Source organism: Cryptomeria japonica, chromosome 3 (genome assembly GCF_030272615.1).
Source record: "Cryptomeria japonica chromosome 3, Sugi_1.0, whole genome shotgun sequence".
Taxonomy (NCBI): domain Eukaryota; kingdom Viridiplantae; phylum Streptophyta; class Pinopsida; order Cupressales; family Cupressaceae; genus Cryptomeria; species Cryptomeria japonica.
This window is the reverse complement of record NC_081407.1, coordinates 177771530-177790940: the sequence shown is the minus strand read 5'-3', so window position 1 is coordinate 177790940 and position 19411 is coordinate 177771530. Positions and strand designations below refer to the sequence as shown.

At 36.5% G+C, this 19411-nt stretch overlaps 1 protein-coding gene across 2 annotated transcripts in view; it reads right to left on the bottom strand.

Annotated features, from left to right (window-relative positions):
* LOC131048568 (uncharacterized) overlaps window positions 1-19411 on the bottom strand; it is a 180503-nt gene that overhangs the window by 53231 nt on the left and 107861 nt on the right. For both annotated transcript variants that reach the window (XM_057982567.2, XM_057982568.2), the window contains exon 28: window positions 1912-2250. In XM_057982567.2, the coding sequence (XP_057838550.1) occupies window positions 1912-2250 (339 nt within the window). The remainder of the gene's footprint in view (window positions 1-1911; window positions 2251-19411) is intronic.

The following is a 19411-nucleotide window of genomic DNA, read 5'->3' as shown; positions in this document are numbered from 1 at the left end:
AATGGTCTATAAAGATACGAATTTTTAATTTATAATTTTTAAATTATTTATATTTCTAATTTACAATTTTATTAAATTATATAATTATTCTATATAGTTTAATAAATGACACACTAATATAATATATAATAATTTTAATTTACAAATTATTTTATATATATTAATAATATATTAAAAATTAAATAATATACATTATAAATTAAAAATAAATATTATTATATTTACATTTATTAATGGTCTATAAAGATACTGATTTTTTATTTTTTATTTTTTATTTTTTATATTTTATTTTTAAATTATTTATATTTCTAATTTACAATTTTATTAAATTATATAATTATTCTATATAATTTAATACATGACAAACTAATATAATATACAATAATTTTAATTTACAAATTATTTTATAATGTTAATTATTAAAATATTACTAATTATATATTAAACATATAGTAAATAATAATATAAATGAATGTAAGGATTGTCACTTATAATTTTTTTTATAAATATATAAAGTTTATAATCCCCCAAATTAGATGTCATAGTTTTTAATTTAGAGTTCAAATTTTAATTTAAAGTTCTCGATAATATAAAGTTACCAAAAATAAGGAAACCACGGAAAGCTTATTCTTGTATTTCTCAAGCTTTATCAGTTGCAGAAACGTTATTTCCGATTTTTTATTTATAATTCCCAGGTGAAACAGCAAGACAAGGTGAGGCTCTTATTCAAAATGCAAACAAAAATATTTAAGGTTTCAATTTTCAGTGATACAGAAAGTCATTAAAGTTTTGTAGAGATCAAAATGTCCGGCAAAAAATTAAGGACAAAAAATTTGAACCCTAACTAATTCCATGCAACCTATAGCCAGAATCGATCTATTTTCACATGTTTGTCATTTTTTTAGCCGAGCAAATATTTCGCAATTTTTAAACACGATTTAGCAGAGTTCTACCCACAATTAATCGGCCAAAGTCATTGACTGATAGTCAACGATTTTTTGGCCCGACTTTAGGGAAAAAATTGGCATTTCTAACGATTCACGATTAATCGTGACTCAATGCCGACTTTTGCTTCTTTGGTTTTGACCACTACGATCCGATGCTTTCCCTGCACTCTCGGCCACGCGTGCATCCTCTACATGTCTACCTCCAGCATCCCCAACACTTCGGGTACTTCTAGGTGTGTCGGACCTGGGTGGACGGTTTCGACCGCTACATTTTAGTACTTTCCTTGCACTCTCGGCCACACACGCATCCTCTACACATCCACCTCTAGCGTCCCAACACTCCGAGTACTTCCAGGCTCTAACTCGTCCCTATGCTCCCTCCAACTGAGGGTTGGCGAATCACCTAATCACTTGGTCTTGACCACCCTGTGGCCTCTTCTCACCTTTATTAGGGTCTATGAACATGAATCACTCAAGGCGCCAAAATGTTTGCTACTATATCTGATAAATCAAATACGGGAAATAATAATATACATGACAACGCATACCAGATGCAGCAATAAAATATATCTTTATTCGCACATGCAATTATTACAGAGGAGAAGACCAAAGACGATCGGCCAAGGATTACAATTAATCCAACTATACCGTACTACCTTCCTTGGCAGTACACAACATGTTTAAAGGACCCAACGGTTGCCGAGAGGAACACAACCCTCAACCAACCGATGCATTAGCTGCTCGAGAGTGACAACCCACTTAATACAAACAAATCATACATTGTTGGATAACCAATATTATCAAACATAACAATAAGCAATTTATGCCAACTACAACCATCAATTATAGCATCTCTCCAAAAAATCTTTTATAAAACTGTATACAAGTTTATGGAAAGAAAGAACCAATTGAACAAATAAAGATACCAACAGCAATGTCTTTCATAAAGGGATGAAATACAAACCTGAAACCTGTATAAATGGTTGAAATTGCGATGTGTTTCACAGTAATTGCATATACGGGTTAAAGCATTAGCTGTATGCTGATTCACAACTGTCTCCTGTGCACTAGATCCAATACTTCTCATTGCAATAACATGCTCTAACACAGGCATAGCTCCATGGCTAATGCATAACTCACAAAGATCATCAATTGTCCCATAATCTGTTGCTATTGAATCCTGCCTTTGTGGCAATGAAGGTTGTAGAGGTGTAGGAACAGCATTTGGAGGAAAGAAAAGCAAGCATGCATCTTTATAATGCCCATGTCTAAACATGAACTCAAGTATCTCTGCACGTGCATACTGAGGAAAAAAAAGTATATCAGTAGGATAAATAACCAGTATTCTTTTAAAAATTAATCAGGATTATTCAGCATACATGGTAACTATTTTCTACTACCCTTGTAAGAAATAAGTAGAACCTGCTTTGCCACATTTGAAAACAGAATACAGGTGAAATCACGTAATATAAGATTTTAATCCTCAAGGCTGATCCCAATCATAGGCAATATATTTGACCATAATCATAAAAATTGAATTTCTACTGTGTACACACTGCACACCAATTCCACAAGCTATACCTGTAAAGGCTGTAAGCTACATTGCCTCCAAGAAAATGGCAATTCAACATTTTAGTGAGAAAGACAACAAAATCAAGAATTGTGAACATTTAGCTCATGGAACCTCAATTTGCAGACTATAAGTGAACAGCTCTTGAGAAAACATAAACATCAAAGACATAAAAAAAACTAACACAAAAATTTGGAAAGATGCACATGATATTTATTATTAGTGCTCAATATAAGGAATGATCATTCAGTTGTAAAAGCCTAAAACTGTTCATTCCAAGCAAATTCATTTCTTTGATTGGCTGCAACTTCATTACAATTTAAACTATGTAACATTGCTCCATAATAGTAGAGAGACCATTGCACCAATCTAAACGTAAACTCTACAAATTTAGAAATGACTCCTACAATTATTCCCAAAATCAACACAAATACAAATACCAGAAGGCCTCGAGCAACCAACAATTATCACCAAACTCAAGACAAATGATCCAAGATCAATCAGCCATACAGTTCAAGGCACTCACTCCCAAAATTGGTGGACAAGGTGTCATAGACCTTGCATAATGACACTTAGTGTTCTTGCTAGAAAGATGTGTTGTACATCTTTTTAATAAATATTAAATATCGTTGTAAGTTGTGTTCCTCAGGAAATGGGGCACCACACTTGGGTTTAGGTTAGTTTCTCCCGTGTAATGTTGTATATAACATTGGAATTACAGATATTACAGTGGTTAAATAAGGCCAAGCAAAGAGACAAAGGAATGGAAAGTGAAAGGTCACATGCAACAAGGGAAACCATATTGGATGCCTTGCAATGTAGAAAGACTCTTGGAGGATGTCGAGAGTCACACATGGGCATTTGGATTAACCATGAAGTCACCAAAGAGAAATGCAGTGGGCCTGGCAATTAGGCAGGCAGAAACTTTGTAAAGGGTCATTAGTACAATAAATATGGAATTGGAGAGAAGATTGTGTATGACTATGGGACCATGAATGATAAAAGCTAATAGACTACAATGAGATGAATAAATGCTTAAAGAGTGATATGTCATGCCTGGAGGTAAAGGAATATCATGTCCCCGCCATCTAGGAGAAACGATATTATTTTAATTTAATAGTGTTTCTTTAAACACTAAATAACAATATAAAATTAAAATAATATTAATAACATTAATAAATAAATTTAAAATAATAATAACCTTCCAGGTAGGCCCCAAAAGAGTTTCAAAAACAAGGTCAGCTTATTTGAAAATTAACCCTAATCAGGATAAAAAGGGTGCGCTCAAAGCTCACTGGGGTATCCAAGGGCTTGATGATAATTGAGTTTTCGACTTCACATTGTCTGATGTTGGGACGAAAACCCCTGCGACAGAAAATAGAGATATTTGGATGAAACCCCATATTTCTCCTTGGTGACTTCACTTCTGGTGGAGCAGGTCAGACCAATAAACTGCATTTTTAAGAAAATGTTAAAGGAAATCAGTGAGAGCGCAAGATAGAGATGACAGTCATTGGGAGCTAGCAGCATGCAGGCTACAGAAAAAGTGTCTAAGTTTCACTTAACATCATTTCAGCAACATTATAAGAAGTGCTATTATTGTAGAGTAATTGGACTTCCTTTATTCATTCACAGTTCTGCAATCCTTCCCTTTTGTCAGGATTAGGGTGTGTATATTTGAAGGAGTTGACAACCTTTATAAGTGTCTCCTACACCAAATGGCAAACAAATTGTTGGTCTTACATCTCAGCAATCTCTCCTTGGGACTGGCATTTTGGGAGTGGATACAACCAAGGTATACTGGAGCAGAACACAGGATCAGTTTGGTCAAAGAATCATTCCTTCAAATATCTAGGCACATGTACTGCACAAACCCAAACAAGCCCAACTGAAGCCACATTGTATGTCTACTCAGCTACATGGATCAGGTTCTAGATTTTGATATGTAATGTTTGAATCTCTATTTGTACTCAGATTGGTTCAGAAACAAATGTTGGGTCTTGGTGAATAAATCATGTGTATCAGATTTGCAGTTAAACAAAATTATTGTTATTTCTACTTGCTATGCTGAGATGTTTATACCCAATAATGATCAGTAACTGCCATAGTTGTGAAAGAAACATATTGATACTTCTATATTTCTGTTATTGGTTATTTGACTAAGTTAGTCGCAGGGAGTCTAAGTTGCTGGTCCAGTTTTGCCTAGATTAACTCTTTCTGCTATATACCTTGTGTATGGAGGTTTACTTGCCAGATATCTGTACAATATATTTGCAATCAAATACAGATTTAGTTGAAGACTTTTTATGGACTGAACTGATTTGATTGCGATTATTCTCCCAGTCTGGATTTAAGTTGCCACTATATGATTGATGGAATAATGTCCTGTTACGGTCTCACAAGGCAGTTAACCAGCTGCTAATAATCCTATCAGAGATATTACAGTGGTATTAGAGCACCTTTCTTGCCAGCCTGTGAGTGTATTGTGATGCAGGTTAATGATAATAGGTGATTGGGAAATCAAGTACTTATGGAGGAAGCTATGGGTTCAATGCCATTATTTCAATTGTTCAGAGCCAAATTGCTAGAAAGACAGGACGCAGAGTCCCTAAAGAAAGAACGACAACTAGAAGAAACTACTAAAGAAGTGACAAGATATCATGTTGAATATATGAACTTAGGTCCAGCCGTCTGTTGAGACATGACATTTGTTGAATATTTTGAGTTTCAAATGAATGTTGGGAGGAAAAGAAGATATGGAGAGCAGCCTCGCAAGGAAAATTCTGGAATGGAAAGATGGGATAAAGAAAGGTACCCATTTGAAGCCTTTAAAATCTTTGATGAATATCAAGAGATGTCTGATGAAATCAAATCTGTATTTCCTTTTGATGATTATTTGAGATATCTAGAATGGATAAGTCCAAATAAAAGGGGACTTTATGAGTGCATATGACAAAGGAAAAAAGAAGACAGACATTCAAAAGCAGTTAAAGAGGATGCCAAAATACAGGAGCCAAAAGAATCATTCTTGGAAGAGGGGGAGCCCAAGAAGGTGGAACCTGAAACAATGAAGAGTACACCAGAGACAAAAGCACAACAGGAGGTCAAGAAAGAAGTGGTGATAGTAGAGTGGGGAGAAAGGTCAGATTCTCAATGTCTTGTTCTCAATAGAAGATAGTGATGTCCAAGAAACATCAACCCCATTTTTAGGTACGGACATAATTGCACCAAGTGATGATATGCAAAATATTAGATGTGCTGTTGTGAAGAATGATTTGTTTGAGATTGAGCCCCATGAGAAGGAATTGCATGTTTATCTAGAAAACCCCATGATTATGCACATTGACTATATGGAGGTTGACCCAGAAACATTCTAACTCCTTTGTTCCAAGATTGATAAGATTGTCAATGGGTTAGTTTTGTAATGAGAAGGAGACTTCTTGATTGCACATGATGGGTCTAGGAGAGGCCAACATGGACACTAAAGGACAATGGATGCATTTACCAAGTTGTCACTTCATCCCACTTGAAGACCAAATGGAGATAGTTACCTCGAGGTGTTTGATGCTAGATGACGGTAAGCAATGTAAGGGTCATTTTGATATTCAAGATTTTAAACCAAGCATGATGAGGTGCTTGTGGATCCAAGCTACATACCGGTTGTGATATACCATGATGGCCCCACTATTCCTTGCATCATGAAGATACAACTACTTACTATCTCATTGAAAGGACACAAGGATGAAGGTGTTGGGGATACAATTTTTGATTCAGCAAAAGAAGGTAAGCATTTTGATTACAAACTTTTGGTCATGATGAAAGGGTTAAGGATACAACTTGCAATAAAGAGGATAGACATCCTCTTGCCCAAGTTCAGGTTTGTTTATACAAAACGGTATGGGACCCAGGGGACATTCTGAGGCACAAGGAGGAACATAAAGAATATGTTGTGATCGCTAACAAATTCATTAAAGTTTAATGGTTGCAACCCAGCATGCCATCACCTATCTGCCCATACCTTCAAGGCAATTGTCAATAGAGCAGCTCAAAGACAAAGTTTCATGAACATAGATCGCCCAATAATAAATGATCAAGTATGCACATATTTTAGTGACCCATTACAAAAATGGGCTGCATATGTTGATAGTATAATACTTGTATGGATTGGTAAGCTTCATGCACAGATCAATATGGGATGCACAGATCAATATGGGCATTTGTCTATTTGTATCAATAGGTGTTGCCAAAGGCATGGATGTCTCATCTTCTGTTGTAGAAACTGCAACAATTGCTGCTGCATGTAGATTAGATATTTTAGCAAGCGATTTGGTTCTGCTTTGTCAAAAGATGGAAAACCATGATGATGCAACTCCCTGTAAAGTACTAGGTCAAATAACTCCAGCATGTGATGAAACTTGCAGCCAAGGCCAAGCAATAGAGTCCCAAGCCCTTCTTTGTCTTTTGAAAGATACAAATGTGTAGTTGCTATTTGAATTGGTGAAAGAAATGCCAAAACCCGCAACAACTTTAAGGCTGAAGTGGGCTATAATGGAATTCACTATTTGGTTATACAAACATGAGTTTGCAGATCAATTGAAGCTCAAGATGTAATTACTTGTTAATGCTGGTCATTCTTGTATTTCTCTTTGTGGTGTTGATTATCAAAGCCGAGGGATCTTTGTCACTGTATTTGGCAATAAATCTGAGTCTTTTCATACTTTTCATCCATCCTTCCTCCTTGCATGCATCATAAAAATAAAAATAAATTTTTATTTTTTTTTATGATGCATGCAAGGAGGAAGGATGGATGAAAAGTATGAAAGAAGAACTTGAACAAATTGAGAAAAATCAAACATGGGAACTTGTTCCCAGACCTACTGATAAGAATGTCATGAGAACCAAGTGCGTATTTCAAAAAAAAATACACTAGTTCAAGTTAAAAATTAAAGGACTAGGATATGAGGAGACTTTTTTTTTTATGATGCATGCAAGGAGGAAGGATGGATGAAAAGTATGAAAGAAGAACTTGAACAAATTGAGAAAAATCAAACATGGGAACTTGTTCCCGGACCTACTAATAAGAATGTCATGAGAACCAAGTGCGTATTTCAAAAAAAAAATACACTAGTTCAAGTTAAAAATTAAAGGACTAGGATATGAGGAGACTTTTTTTTTTATGATGCATGCAAGGAGGAAGGATGGATGAAAAGTATGAAAGAAGAACTTGAACAAATTGAGAAAAATCAAACATGGGAACTTGTTCCCGGACCTACTGATAAGAATGTCATGAGAACCAAGTGCGTATTTCAAAAAAAATTGAACGAATAATGAAAAGTGACAAGGAACAAGACCAGATTGGTATGTAAGGGACATTCTCAAGTTGAAGGTATTGATTTTGAGGAGACTTTTTCTTTGGTGGCTAGAATGGAGGCAATCAAAATGTTCTGTTTATTAGTTGATGAGAAATCTAATGATGATAGATCAGATAAAATTGATACAAAGGAAGTAGTTTATGTGGCTATCAAAGATGGATCAGATGAAGAAAGGGATGCTATGAAAAAATCAATGTCTGACATGTAATTAATTAGGGATGCTAAAATTCCAGAAAAAGTCTCCTCAAAATCAATACCTTCAACTTGAGAATGTCCCTTACATACCAATCTGGTCTTGTTCCTTGTCACTTTCCATTATTCGTTCAATTTTTTTTGAAATACGCACTTGGTTCTCATGACATTCTTATCTGGAAAGTATGACTAAAATTCCAGGGATTACATCGATTGCAAAACCAATGCTAATACCACCAGAACACAATATTTTGTCCTCTCTGGTATGGAATCCAGATATAGATAATACCACAAGTTGATATGGCAGATATTCTGGTTTGGTGAACCATTCAGCAGTTATATTATGGGCTTTGAAGAATGCAGATCTTGAAGCTATTGCTTCAGCAAGAGGATCAGAAGTTGTTGCTTGTTTGGCAAAGAGTGTTGTAGTTGTTATAAAGGCATTTGGAATGGAACTCCAAGCATAGCTAAAATGAAAAGAATGAAAATGTGTGTGAAGCTGGTCAAGGATTCACTTCAAGGTAAGATACTCCGCTACAATAGCATTTGGTCCATTTTGAACATGTTTAGGATGGAATACAAAGGATGGACACCCTATGGACCCATGGGGTATTGGCAGATTAAGACCTTGTGGGAAAGAATCATCAACTTGGTTGGGCTAATTGGACTCTTGGTATCAAGGATTATAATATATGGATCATTTTGAGTGATGTTTTCCATCTCAATACTGCTGATTCTGACATTCTCAGCCTTTCCCACATATCCCATGATAGCCATCCAAGGAAAGTTTAATTTCATGGAAAATGCAATTTCTATTATATTTCTTCAAAGAGGTGTTTGGGTTTTATACAGAGAGATTTCCAGCTATTACAACTTTATTTCTAAGAAAGGAAAGGAATGAGGACAACCATGTCAAAATGCTGGAGCTCATTGCATCATGTTTGGACAGTGTTAACCTGGCAAGTGTTGAAGAGTTTCCTTGCTTGAATGTAGAGATAGTATAGGAAAATGTGATAAGAAAATGGAAAGGACCCACAATCGATGAACCTCAGTCTATGATATGCTGCATTGACATGAAGAGGGCAGTGGTTCAAGGAGTTGTCATTGCTTGGGGACAAGCAATACTTGGGACAGGAGGACTGTCATATCCCCTCTTTCTAGGGGCAATGATATTATTTTAGTTTAATAGTGTTTCTTTAAACACTATAAATAATAATATACTAATAAAATAATATTAAAAATTTTAATAAATTAATTTTAAATATTAATAATAATAACCTTCCAAGTAGGCTCCAAAGGAGTTTCAAAAATAAGGTCAACTTACTTGAAAATTAACCCAAATTGGTATAAAAAGGTAGTGAGGTATCTGAGGGCTTGATGATAACTGAGTTTTTGAACTTCACAATGTCTGTTGTTGGGACGAAAACCCCTGCATCAGAACATTGAGATATTTGGATAAAACCTCAAATAATTCTCCTGGGCTTCACTTCTGGAGGAACAGGCTGGGCTAATAAACTTCGTTTTTAAGAAAATGTTAAAAGGAAATCAGTGAGAGCGCAGCATAGAGATGACAGTCATTGGGAGCTAGCAGTGTGCAGGCTACAGAAAAAGTGGCTAGATTTCACTTCATATTATTTCAGCAACATTATTAGCAGAGTTAATATTGTCGAGTAATCGGGCTTCCTTTATTCATTCGCAGTTCTGCAATCGTTACCTTTGGGTATATTTGAAGAAGTTGACAACATTTATAATAAGTGTCTCCTACACCAAATTGCACACAAATTGTTGGTATTACATCTCAGCTATCTCTCCTTGGGATGGGCATTTTAGGAGTATATAAAACCACGGTCTACTGGAGCAGAACACAGGATCAGTTTGGTCAAAGAATAATTCCTTCAAATATCTAGGCAACTGAAGCCACATTGGATGTCTACACACCTATATGGATCAGGTTACTAGATTTTGACATGTAACGTTTGAATCTCTATTTGTAATCCGATTGGTTCAGAAACAAACTTTGGGTCTTGGTGAGCAAATTATGCATGTATCAGATTTGCTGTTAAAGTAAAATTATTTGTTATTCATGCTTGCTATGCTGAGCTGTTTATACCCAATGATGATCAGTAACTGCCATACTTGTGAAAGAAACGTATTGAATCATCTATATTTCTGTTATTAGATATTTGGCTAAGTTGGTCCAAGGAAATCTAAGTTGCTGGTCCAATTTTACCCAGATTTACTCTTTCTGCTATGTACCCTGTGTATGGAGGTTTACTTGCCAGATATCTATGCAATATATTTGCAATCAGATCCAGATTTGGTTGAAGACCTAAGTTGCCAGCATTGATTCAGGAATGGTTATGGGTACGAGAACCAGGCATGCCAGTACGGGCAAATTTTGTTGCCCTTGGGTATGGTACATTTTGGTACGTGTATATATAAGAAGGTTTAAAGAAATATACAGAATTGTAAAACTAAATACATTTGATAGTATGTTACTTCATCATTGATCAATGCCAAATGCAAAAATGGTAGTGATAAAGATAAATATTAAATGCCAATTGATAGTTAAATATTTAATATTTATCTTTATCAATTGGAATTTAATCGTGATAATTTTAAATTTCTTATACGAAAAGAGATCCCAATAACTAGTGGGAGTTTGACAGTGGAGACCCTAATAGGTTTGAGGGTCAGCAATGATAAGCTGCACAAAGTGTTAGGTGAGAAAAACCCCACGATAGAGAAAATGAGAAAAGAGAGAGTGAAAAGAGAAAAATGATCTTTGTAATGGGTGATATGATGCTTTTAGGGGCATTTTAGGGTTTTTGGATGCCCAAAAAAGTCAAAAACTGTCCCTTTTTGTTACTTTTTGGTGCTCAACACCTTTGGGTACGCTGGATATGCCCGGTATGTACCCTAGGCATACCTAGACGCCCAGGTACTTACCCAAGCATACCCCCGGGCAATCCCTACCTAGACATACCCAGTACAGGTGTGGGAGGCCTTAAGGGCGTACCAGTAACTTAGTTTAAGACTATTAATGGACTGAACTGAATTGATTGCCATTATTCTCCCAAATTGAACTGTGAATTTCAAGGTTTCTGCATTGAATAGAACTGATTTAAGTTTCTACTATGTGATTGATGGAATAATGTCCTGTTAGGGTCTCGCACAGCACTTTACCAGCTGCTAATAAATCTAGCTGGGAAAGAATCATACAAGGGGATATTACAAGGGATTATATTGTAGTGCATGGTGTTGTATGTAAAGTGAAAGTAAGATGAATTATGATGTTGATAGATAAGGGATGGTCAAGTGGATACTTACTTACGAAAAAATTAAGAAGCATTGGGAATGCTAAGGAACTTTACAAAAGATTTTGTTATTTTAGAATTTTGATTTCAGCCACCTTTGTCTTTGATCACAAACATTGCAACCTTTGACCAAAACATTGCAGATGATCTAAGTGGCAGCTTTGGGGAATATGCTAAAGATTTTTGGAAAAATATTTATTCTGTATTCTACTACATTTTTTAATTTTGCAATTTTTTAGGCCCTATGGAGCAAATTTTGGCTATGTGATATTTGGACATTACTTATGTCATGGGAGTAACTTGATTACCTCATTACCTAATCTTTCCAACATATAGACATACTCTAAATTTCAGGTAAAAAGCTAAAGTTATAACCCTAAAAATTATCATAGGATCAAAATTAAATCCAAAAAATTATTTGAGTGTCCTAATAAGTTTGCCCTTATTTGACTATCTATTTCTAGCTCCAAGGTGTAAATGGGTCACTACCAAATGTGATGACTCTCATTCTCACTAAGAAACCTAATTTTGTATAAAGTCGCAGTTGAAATAACAATCAATTTTCTTCAGCTTTTTCGTAATTGTCAATCTCGTTTGGTTTAAGTTTCATTCAATTGTTGCCTATAATAAATTGCAGTGTTACCCGAAAACGAGTTTCCACCCTAAAGGCACACGTTTCGGAAACGGAAACGGTTTCAAGTACGGGGGGACGGCCGAAAACATTTCCAAGTAGTCCACGTTCAAGCAAAATTTTCGAAAACGGTCATGGAAACTTGAAAATGGTCAACAATGTGGTCAGAGACCATTGACAGTCCCTTGGACAGCTGGGGATGGCCAAGCCGTCCCTCAACTGTCCCAGGGACGAACAGTCATTTCCAGCAACAGGAGGCATTAAATAACAAAAAAAATTATAAAATCTATTTTTTATATTAAAACAGCAATTTTTTTAATATCGAAGTGCAGCGATAATCAATGGAATTAATAATTTAATAATTAAATTATTAAATTAAATTTTAATATCGATATTAATCAATGGAAGCGATATTCATCTGAAATATGATATCGATATCATATCATTTTTTATGTGATATCAATATAATATCGATATCATATTTGATATTTCATATTTCATATTTGATACCCAACAAAATTTGCAAACTAATAAAGAATTCAAATTGCAGCAGTAACCCTAATTTTATATTTGCATCAGAATTACAAATAGACAATGAAGATACATGGAAACATATCTGGGCATTATCTACTTAGTTTATCATTAGAATAGAAATCTTTCCATAGATCAGATCTGCCTTATAATTCATCAGACAATTTTCTATCAGATTTTTCAACATAGATAGATTGAGTTCCTCAATTAGTAGATTGTCCCCTAAATAACCAATTTAATTCAAATCAACCTTGTCCAAAAGCTGCTTAAGATTTGAAAAAACCTTAGCAAGTCATATCCTTTGAATCGGTTATGGCCCCACTGGCTTGCATATCAGCTATCATGTTCTCACCTCTAGACCATGTTGAGTGTAAATTTCTTGCAACTAGCCAAGCATGTATTGGATTTGTTAAGAAGATTTTAGATTTTCTAATAGGATGACTCTTGTATTTGCCTCCCACTTTTTACTATTTTGTTCTAGACAACTCTATATTTCATAAGTAGCTAATTTTGAGATTCCCTCTCTTTGCATTTCTCATAAAGTGGTAGCCTCAATCAAATAGATTCCATGGAAGTAAGCCTAAAACTTCACTTAGTTGTTTGTAACTATTCCTAAATATTTACTACATGATAGTCATTGAAGCATGTTTTCTTATCAATCTTCCTAATTTTTCAAATCCCTTATATTGTCAAGGTTGTCTTTAGCGGCGCCATCAAACTTGAGTTTAATCCAACCATCTGGAGATGGGTAACATTGAGGCCCTTCTTTGGCCTCGAACTATTTGATATGGTAGTAACATGTGAGTTACATTCCCTCATAAAGTGGTGGTCAAATGTAAGATTCCGAACTGACATCTTATTCAATCTACTGATTTTTGTTTCCAATTTTTGTCTTTGGCCAGTAAAGGGGTTTTGATTGATTTAGTTTTGTTTTGATCTATTTCTGATATTTTTGTGTTTTTGACCTGAATGAATATTGAATGCAAAAATGTAAGGAAATAATTGACTTAAAAATGATTCCAGAATTCTGAATTTTTACAACAGCAAACTATAATTTCAAAAAGAGTACTTATTTCACTAAATGAAACAAATATCATACCAAGAGTCCAACGCCTAGCTTGGAAGAGCACTTTTTTATTGATGGATCACACAAATTAACAATATGGGGGCTTCCAGGTTGTGACAATACCTCCAATGAGGTTTATTTGCACTAACTATAATTATCAAAAACAATTATTACCAAACTAGACAAATCTAATGCTGATTCCTTCAGGTTCCCAGGCAAGATCACTGAATTTAGCCAAATTTCCTCACTAATTTGCTCATATCATCCAGCTATGCTGTAATAAGCCTAAAGAAATGATTTATTTACCAATTGCTACTGCTAACAATGAATTTCCAACCAATTTCAAACCCTAACTGCTGCTGATTTATTTATTCAACCTTGTTGATGACATCATGATGGTACGGCCACCATAGGAGGACCACGTGGGGCTTGAAAATGATATTTGCTGCCCTAAATTTCCTCCAATAACTGATCTTCTTGCTGTTGCAGGTCTGGAATTCTAAGTGAATTCCTCTCAAATATGGCCTGGGGTTTCGTCCAAGCTTGCCTAGAATTGAAGAGTGTTCGTTATCCAACACCTGAATGCTGCTGATCTGATCTCAAAGCTGCAATTTCCCAAAAGAGAGATAAAAATGAACAATAGAATGCCAAATGATTGCCGTACACATTCCTTTATGCTTCTCCAAAACTCAACACCCAAATTAGGGCTCCAATATGCCAAGATGCCAAAGAATATTCTCTCAACTTGGGCATCTAGCTTGAGGATTATAATTCATCATTGATGGGGCCACTTTTTAATTAAAGTTTATTCATCTTTCTTGCCTAGATAGGTGTGCATAAGGGGTAAACTTTATTTTATCATTGACAACTTATTTAACCCCTTTCATAAAGTTACTTTATAAAACATGTCTAATTTTAGAAAAAGTAACTTTATAATGAAATATTATAAAGTTACATGATATAAACTTACCAAGGCCAAAAAATGACTAAGTATAAATCCCCTTGGTTAGCCAATCATCTCCTAACCTGTAAATTTGCCTGCGGAGATGGCTAACAGGCAAATCCATGCTCCTGAGTGGCAACTAGTGGAGAGGGGACATTACATCAAACATGATGAAGTCATAGGTTCCATGTTGATCAGAAGTCAATCAAGATGGTTGTGCCATTATTGGTTTTACTCGATCCGAGATGTTGGGCTAGTGAATTTATATAATTACAAGAGGGCATATTGTTCCTCTCTATCCATATGTGCCAAAGGATATTGCAGGTAGAACTCTTTTGTAATGTCCCCTCATCCTAGCCAGTTTAGTCTTCAAGGTTAGTCTATTAATGAATCCTCATAGACTAATGATATGGATAGAGGACACTTGATTTGATGATTTTCTCCTGATTCAAATGGCACTTTAGAGCACATTTGGTGAGAATCGGTTAATAATAATATTATCACCAAGTTGTCGGTCTAGAACTACACTAGAACCAAGCAATACACCTCCTAAAAGTGACTTAACTCTAGAGAGAGAGTGAGGTGCCTCCTTGCCAAGTACCCTTAAGGAGAGAGAAAAAGATAGCTCAAAGAAGGTTTTAAAAAGTCAAAGTTAATATTTATTAACTAATGTATTTCTCCTAAAGTGACTTTATGTTATAAGATCATTTATAAGCTTATGTTGGATGCCTCCTTAAGAGTGAGTTAAAACAAATAAAAGAATAAAGTAAATCACTTAAGTGGGAAAACCTAATGAGGTGTTAGAAAAAGAAGAAAGCCTAATTAGGATGAAAGGAGATGAGAGAGTTATAAAGACATTGGGATTCATTTGTTAGAAATGTTCTGTTGGATTACTTCTCTTTCTTGTCTCTTGAGAGGAGCGTGATTGAACCCTAGAGGTTAGAGCTGCTTGTGGAGACGAAAACCTCCATTAGCAAAAATACTTGCAGCTGTGAGAGACCAGCCAAGAGTGTGCAAGGAGAATCTACTTCAGGGATCTCAGTTTGGCTACAAAGAAATCAGTTCTAGAAGACTTTTTGCTGGTTGAAAACTTAAGGAGTTGCTTGCTTGAGAGGCCGATCCATACTTCAGCTTGTTTATAGTGTAGGAGAGCACTTTCCTTGCATCTTCAGCATTGAGTTATCAAGTCACATCATGACCAGCAGATTTGAGTAAGTTTATATCAGTTTGGAATCAGCTTTGGATAGTTTTTGTTGTTGTTACAGAAAATCTCAGTGAGGTGCTTGCTACCAACTGCCCCCTTTCTTGACAAAAATAAGAATCCAAAGAGTTCCAATCTACACATGGTGGGTTAGGGCTGCAGAGAAGAGGGTTTGTAGTGTGCAACAGCAAAGACTCAAGTTTAGAAGGTGTTTGGAACATATTTTTTGAGTGACCTGCATGCTTGCCTAGCCGACCCATTCCTAGGCATTTTGAAGTTTTTAAGAGGTCAAATCTGCTATGCTCAAGTTGGAAAAGAATCGGCTGTCCAAGAAGAAAGTTTTAAGAGGTTTGAGCCCTAGGATTTGGGAAATTAAAGTGATTTATCATCAATTTTCTGAATAACCAGCTTGCTTGGCTGGCCATACCATTCAAGAGAAATTTTAAAATAGTAATAGGAGAAATACATATTTTATTTGATGTGAACTAGTGAACTACTTGATAATAGAATATTAAAATAATGTTAATTTTAGTATTAATGCTCAATAGTGTATATTCTATTTTAGTTAGATCGTCTACGATCTTCTCAGCAGTTTCTTATTAGAAACTTGCTATTCTTGTAAATATTCTTGTATTATTTATGAGCGTCTTGCTCATTCTGATAATTAATCAATTCTTTGAAATCCATATGCTTCTGCATTTGTTTTATGGTATCAGAGCGGTAGTGATCTTGGGCGGATTTTTTTCCTGTAATTCACTTTTTCGTGTGAGGACCTGTAATACACGTCTATGTGTGAGGACCTATAATTCACATTTTTGTGTGGGGGCTATCGCAAAGTTTTCTTTTCTGTGTGTTTGTGCCCGCACTGTAACTCCCGCGTGACCTCTGCTTCGGTGTTCCGTCTGTCCGCGACCTCCATGCGTCTGCGACCTCTGTGTGTCCGCGACGTCACGCGACCTGCAACCCTCGGCGACACGACGCGACCTGCACCCTCGGCGACACGACGCGACCTGCACCCTCGGCGACGCGACGCGACCTGCAAACGCGACGCAATCTGCACCCTCAGCGACGCGACCTGCACTCTTGGTGATGCGACCTGCAATCTCGTCACGATCTGCAGTCTTTTTTCCTATGCGTCAAATTTTCTAAGCAAATCATGGCTTCCACGTCCCTCTGTTTTTTCTATTAAGGTGTTTACCTTCAAGTTTTTATCGAAAATAAATTTTTCTTGCAAATTCTTGGTGGGTTTTTCGAAACCTAATCTGGGTAGTTGCCCGATTTTTCTGGGTGCATCGTTTTCCATGCCTCGATTTTTGAGCCAACAGATTTGAATTTGGTTTTCAGATCCCTTCTAGTTTTTCTCTCATCTTTCAATACATTGGGAAACGTGCAAATGGCTTCTCTCACCAATCTGATGTTAGAAGGCAGTCAACACTTTAATGGCCACAATTACAACATCTGGAAACAGCATATGTTGACCATTTTTTAATATAGGCGTCTTGACCAGCTTGTTTTGGGAAAAGAGCTCAGTCCTGGTACACCTGGTGCAGATCAAGATAAGTTTGATGAACGCAATCGCGAGGCAGTTATGCTTCTCAAACTCTCAGTGACTGATGATCAGTTTCCGCAGATTCCTTCCGGCAAGACAGCTTCCGACATCTGGAAGCATCTGAAGGAATTGCATGAGACATCCGACAAGAGCCGAGCATTCTTTCTAAAGAATCAGTTGTTCTCCATTATGATGGACAAACGTATGTCCTTACAGGAACACCTCACGAGGATTAAGGATATTCGAGATCAGCTCGAAGCTATTGGTCGGACTATGGAGGAAGAAGACATGGTAGTAATCACTTTGAAAAGTCTTCCAAAATCGTATGACCACTTCATTGAGACCCTCAATATTACTTCCACTAATGTTGATCTGAAGTTTTCAGAATTGTGCACCAAACTTCTACAGCAGGATCTTTGGAAACAACAGTTTGGTAGTGGTACTACGTCAGCCTCCTCGAAAAATGCCTTCACAGCCCAATCCTTTCACAAGGATAAAGGCAAATTTCAGTCCTCTCAGTCTTCTCAGCAGAAAGGCTCTTCTCAGACATAGGATGGTGCTAAGAAGAAAAATGTGCAGTGCAATTACTGTCACAAGTACGGCCATATGAAGAAAGATTGCCGTCAGAGGCTTGCTTCTGAACAAAAGAAGTAGGGAGGGTCACACCAGAAGGCGCATGTTGCTGAACATTCCGAGCAAAAGGAGTCTGCATTTTATGCCTTTATGGCTAAGCGGTCTTCAGATCATGCCAGGTCTTCTGCTTGGTACATCGACTCTGGTGCATCACGTCACTTTTCTCATCGGCGTGACTAGTTTACAGACTTCTCATCTTTCAGTGATTCCATTGTATTTGGCGGAGGTGAGGAGTATACAGTTGTTGGCAGAGGCATTGTTCAAATACAGTCTGGTGGCAGGAATCTCATCTTCCTGAATGTGTACTATGTTCCTGGTATGGAACTTAATCTGCTCTTTGTCAGTCAGATTATGAGGAATTCTCCTCAGCTAGATGTGGTGTTCAGTGCTCACAAGTGTTCCATCATTGATCGGGAGACTCGTCTTACTGTTGTTGTTGGTCTAGAGGATCATGACCTATACAGGGTTCTTGACACTGGTGATTCTCCTGAAGTGGCTTTGGCAGCTCGTGTTTCTCCTCTCAGCACTTTGTGGCATCAGAGATATGGACATCTCAACATTCAGTATCTCTCTCAGCTATCTCGAGAGGGACTTGTTTCAGGGTTACCTAATATTCAGACTCAGCATCTTGGAGTGTGTGGCCCCTATCAAGCTGGCAAATAGCATCGGACTTCATTCACACATGGAAAGTCTTAGCGCGCATCTAAGGTACTTCAATTACTTCATGCTGATATTTGTGGTCCTATGAATACATCTTCTGTTACTGGTTGCAAATATTTTTTGCTTATTGTAGATGATTTTAGTAGAAAGATGTGGGTGTACTTTCTTAAACACAAATCAGATGTATTTAGTATCTTTCAGAAGTTTAAGTCCTTTGTTGAAAAAGAGTCTGGATATAGCATCATTACTCTTAGTAATAAAATATTAAAATAATGTTAATTTTAGTATTAATGCTCAATAATGTATATTCTATTTTAGTCAGATTGTCTTCGATCTTCTCAGCAGTTTTTTATTAGAAACTTGCTATTCTTGTAAATATCCTTGTATTATTTATGAGCGTCTTGCTCATTCTGATATTGAATCAATTCTTTGAAATCCATTGCGTGTCTCGCATTGTTTTATGGTATCAGAGCTATAGGAGAAATTTTTTCGAAAATTTTTTAATCCTAATTTCCAATTAGTGGAAATTTTCGAAATTATTTTCTGAAAAAAAATTCATCAAAGATTTTTTTTGCCTAAGCTTCTAGGGTGGATCGTCGTTTTTTTTCTCCCCACGACCTGTGTTTTTTGACCTGCAGGATCGTCGCGTGTTGCCGCGACCCTTGTTCTAGACCTGCAGGGTCGTCGCGTTATCGCGACCTGTGTGCGACATCGCGGACAAACTCCGGCGTCGCCTCCACCGCCCCCGTGACCTGCAACCGACTTCGGCGTTGTGTGCAGGCTTCGGCGTCACCACCTC